Here is a 5077-nt window from a genome sequence, read left to right as displayed (position 1 = left end):
ATTTAATTTCGTGTTTTTGCTTAATAAGTATTGGTTTCATGGATTATGTGATTTGGAAGTATTTACGGCTTGTTTTGCTAGCGTAACACATGTTCTTGTAATATTGTTACATGTTTGACTTTCATTTACATATAATTCGAAGTATGTGTGACGTCCATTTTCGCTGAACAATTCTCATTTTTGGTAAATGTTCAGCTAATGATTGCCTCCTAGTGTGGCTACTCTCACTGTGTGCAAGGCCCATTGGTGGCCTTTGTGGTTGTCTGTTCTATGGAGTTGAAGTTCTATCTAAGACACATTCCCTGTTGCATTTTCCATTTTATTTACTGTTTTACTTACAATAAACAAGTTTTTAGTACTATTTCTACGTTCTTGGTCTCTGGTAGGGAGTTGTGTCATACCACATTGTCATGCACAGTACGCCAGCATATTGACAACTCCAGGAGATCGTGTTATAATTTGTTGAAATGGGGGTGTGGTCACAATAATGATATAGACACGGGAAATGGGGTATGGTGGGTATTGTAAGGAGGAAAATATATTTTTAAAATTCCATTTTTTTTCAAAGAAAAATATATATTTTTTACATTTTGTATCAATATAATATGCAAAGACATTGATTATATAAAATATACTATAAAATATATAGCTCGAAATCTGCTCAGATCACTCCATTGTACAAAACGTCACTAATACCTATTCTTACCAAAACAAAATATATTTTTTTTGAAAAATTCTTCTCATTGGTGATTTTTCATTATGTGGAATTATTCAAGAAACATCATAGTTTATAGCGGGCTTTGCGATATGGGATTTGTTCATTAGTGAAGGCAGCATGGTGACACATAGTTGTAAATTTCTGCGTCATTTGGTCTCTTGTGGAATTTGTCTTAATGGCAATCATACCACATCTTCTTTTCATTTTATTTACAATCATGTTCTGAGAAATTTAAGTTCTATTGATAATAGGCAAAAATGAAAAACATGTTAAAATTTGTCAATGAAGGGCAATATCTTATAAGAAATCGTCTGACATTTTTGACGTGTATAGACAATTGGTAGCGCTCAACAATGTGACCATACATTTTCTTCTAATGTCAGATTTTCTCTATTTAATAACAGTTTTAAAAACTAGTTACCCCAATTGTGGTCAAGTTTGGTTTAACTGCTCAGCAGTTTTAGAGAAAAAAAAATTGTAAAAATTAACATACGACGACGGGCGACGGAAGTCCAAAATATTAAACGAGAAAAACTCACAAAAAGGCAATCTTAAAAGTGATAGTCTATAAATACAATGACACTTTAATATGAAATTAGAGACAATAATTAATAATATGATACTAACGGTAGTGAGTATGTCACTAGTTTCAAGAAACACATTTATTTGGTAGTTACTGACCTATTATTTTGAAACTTGTATTCTGTATTTTTATACAAGAAAAAAGCATTATGATAACAGCATGATTAAAAAACAAACACATTAGAAATCTCTATTTATTCACTGATAATTTTCTGATCATCATACTTGTTGAATTAATATCTGTATATCCTCCCAAAATAGGCCCATATCTGCTGCTGAGATCACTACCAACACATTGGTTATACCACCAAGATCCCCTATTCAGTCGTGCACAGTTACCGTTTTCAAGGTTGTCATCGTCTTGGTCGATGATAGTGAATTTCATACCATTGCTACTCACCAAGATGTTATCTGAAATGATTAAACATTTGGGGTATGCAAATAATAATACACATGTGTTCCATAGAACATACGAATCCGATGATCGAAATATTATACACGGTGGTTCGTTTTGTAAACGTGCACCATATTTTCGAACATGTTGCCATTTTTTTTTAAATATATGAGGAAAATTGTGCTAGACAAAGATGACCTCAAGTATAACGAGGATAAAGTGACAGACAAGCCGTAATTTTGAAACATGAGCATCATTCCGGGAAAAAAAAGTTAATTTACTCTTGACACACGCTCTGACACAATGAAACAGTATAATTAGCTTAAAATCGTCTCTTTTATCTAGGATCGGAACATGGTTCAAGTTGTATAGGAACAGTGTTGGAATTGTATATGCATATAAAAAATTTTACCACAAAATTTCACAGAGGGTACCGATGTTATATTTCATACATTATCATTTATTTTTATAAATACATTTGTAGATACTGCTTTATTTGTTACAACTTTACGATGTATGTTTGCTGTTTGTTAGCTGATGCTACGGGTATTAATAACAATTTACAGTAATTTGGCCTTGACAAATATGAAGCAGGCTTTTACATTCAAATTTGGTTTATTATAATGTTCTCTCAGAGGGATTCCAACGCAAGCTTTTAAGACATAAACGCAACACCCCCATGACTGTTTCCGCAAATGAGATACTTATTAAGTTCTTGTTTAGCTTAAATATGAGTATTTAAAAGATCGTATACCTATTATACATTTTACTGCACGATGCGAGTGAATATAATGTATTCTTTTCTCATTATTACATGAAGTCAGGACATTTGTTGCAATATTATTACACTTTTTAAAATGCAATGCAATATATTGTTAAAAAAAGCTTAAAAAAACATGACAAAAGGCAAAGAAAACAGTCTTTAAGTTTTGAATTTTATGTTATTTTTCTTCATATATATATTTATCAACAGTACTTGTAATACCCTTTGAATTTGATTTTAAAACATCAGAAAATAACAGTTATTTCTATTCATTAGCATGATTAGTAAATGTTTAATGCATTTAGCAGCATTTCCTGAATAGTCACTAACAGTTAACTTGTACTTCGAGGCCCCATCTCCGATAATGAATGTTTTATACACAGCAAACTTCTTGTATTTCTTTGTATCATATATGTCAATCCTCAACTTATACTGTCCGCTAGAAGTCAACTGATGAATTAACTTATTACCTACAATAATCAAAGCATTCAGAATATTGATAAAATGTGTATTTGAAAGAATAACACCTGTTTTAACTTGAAACATAGCAATGCAGGTTATGTTTATCTTTCTCAAAAATTCTTTTGTGTACGAATGTCGCTGATAAAATGTGAATGTTCTTTTGCGGTTCAGTAAACCTTAATTTTAAGTCACACTATTAAAACACATATAATTTTCTCTGTTACAAAATTATATACCCCTTTATTTCAGCATTTTCTAAATCAGTTAGTAACATACTGATTCAGAATTCTCTAGTGATGTCACCAAATCCATTTTCACAATCAAACCATTTACTTTAAAGTTAACTGAACCATCCATACGTCTCTGAATAACCTAATTTAAGAAGTTTAATGATTTTATTAATTATTGTTGATTGTTATGATGGCTTTCTCACTTAGTTATACAGGTAAAACGCAATCTAGATAATGAACTGCATAATACGTTATTTTTGTATACCTCTTATCGTATTGCAAACAGCAATAAAAAATCATATATACATGACATATATATGTTCCAGACTATATGAATATTAAGACCATACGTGTATGATTATTACCACCTGCGTATATACTCATATGGCCATACGCGTATGGTCGGGTAACGACACAATTAAAGTTGAAAAAGGGACACATGAATCAAGAATTTCTAAAAACAGAACTTAAACAATCATATGATATCCATGTTTAAATGATTAACTTAATAAAGTGAATAATTATTATTCACAAGTAAGAATTATAGTAAAATAATGTTATAGAATGGTCGTTATATCGATTTATCAATACGATGTCGACTTTGGAAGATACCTTCAAGAAAATTCTTAATGAACTATTAAACAATAAAAAAATTGCTTCACTCACGTGCGTTTTGGTAATTGAACCCTCTTTTATTTCCTTTAGAAGCTTTTTTGGTGTTAAACTTTAAATTAAATCATAATTTCTCATTGTTTTTAGTAAATTTGTTCATCTGTTCTTTTTTCTATTTATGCGATCTTTCATTAAACGTACGGTATTTAATACTTTAAAGAAACATAAGACAGAAAGATATTAATCAACATACTGTCCATCCTCCCCTATCTGTTGTCATGTCACAGTAAACCTGAACAGATTTGGTTTCGTCTGGGTATATCTTGAATGCACCGCTTTTTAGTTTTGTCTCAGTTTTGTCTAGTATTTCAGTGAAGTCTTTGTATTTTCGATCTTTTTTCATTGATGCTGTGCACATGTCTAAACGGAAACGCAAAGGAAAGTTCTTTATAAAAATGTAACAAATGTATAAATACAATTTTCGCTAGTAAATCACTTAACATTATGCAACATTTCACTTTCCAAATCAAAGGCTAACTATAAATAACAAGGTAAAGTTCTGCGTGTATTAATTTTTCCATTGGTTCACATAAATAGATTAAGATCAATTTCAGGAAACGCTAGTCCTAATCTCCATTTCGAAAGCTATCTCGTCGCCATTTTCGAAAAAAAAAAATCTAAAACAATTCAGAATTAACAGTGCAATAATGGCGTTAGATTACAAACCTCTGAAACACGATAGCATTAAGAACAGAAACACACCCTTCCTTGAATCCAGCCTTGCAGTGCTTGTTAGAGTTGGAGCCTTAATTGTCAAGTCTAAACAATTTAAGTACGGATGTTTATAAACTTGTTTTTACAAAATACGTTTCCTGCAAATACAACCAACGTCCGCAAAAGTACATGTTGTTTACAACACAATAAACAATATTACATAATTTCTCATATCGATTTACTTAGATTTAAATTATTTACACCTTTTTGTGATTTTACTTTTCATTACAACAAAACATTATAGCACATATTGTAGGAGTACTGGCAATACATTAATAACAAAAAAAAAAAGCTAAAAGAATTAAAATAACTGTTACTGCATTGTATACATTGTACTTTTTTTCCAATCTTTATTGTACAATATTCATTGGGTTCACGCTACAGTTAGGGTGTTTGATATGTTTGCATATGCCATGGATTTTGAGACGTCATATTAAAATTTAAGGAGAAAACTTCTTTTTGTCGATCTTTTTCTGGGTTTTCGTATGGAAAACAATACATACATATTGCTCGATTCCCAGTTAAAAGGAGATGGGGTAATG

At 30.8% G+C, this 5077-nt stretch overlaps 1 protein-coding gene across 3 annotated transcripts; it reads right to left on the bottom strand.

Annotated features, from left to right (window-relative positions):
- Positions 1-1506: 1506 nt before the first annotated feature.
- LOC143055130 (veficolin-1-like) lies at positions 1507-4588 on the bottom strand. 3 transcript variants are annotated; one of them, XR_012971958.1, is made up of 5 exons: positions 4488-4588; positions 4015-4181; positions 3196-3291; positions 2764-2927; positions 1507-1711 (listed from the first exon to the last, which is right to left on the bottom strand). XR_012971958.1 is itself a non-coding variant. In XM_076228271.1 (4 exons), exons 1-4 carry the CDS (start codon positions 4504-4506, stop codon positions 2916-2918), a joined length of 294 nt encoding a protein of 97 aa, XP_076084386.1. In that variant the 5' UTR covers positions 4507-4588; the 3' UTR covers positions 2654-2915. The 3 variants fall into 3 exon arrangements, 1 of the variants encoding a protein (XP_076084386.1); XM_076228271.1 differs by lacking the exon at positions 1507-1711 and having other exon boundaries at positions 2654-2927; XR_012971959.1 differs by lacking the exons at positions 1507-1711; positions 3196-3291; positions 4015-4181 and having other exon boundaries at positions 2654-2927.
- Between the last annotated feature and the right edge of the window lie 489 nt (positions 4589-5077).

Source organism: Mytilus galloprovincialis, chromosome 12 (assembly GCF_965363235.1).
Source record: "Mytilus galloprovincialis chromosome 12, xbMytGall1.hap1.1, whole genome shotgun sequence".
Classification (NCBI taxonomy): Eukaryota; Metazoa; Mollusca; class Bivalvia; order Mytilida; family Mytilidae; genus Mytilus; species Mytilus galloprovincialis.
The sequence above is the reverse complement of the archived record's forward strand: the minus strand, read 5'-3'. Positions and strand labels throughout refer to the sequence as shown.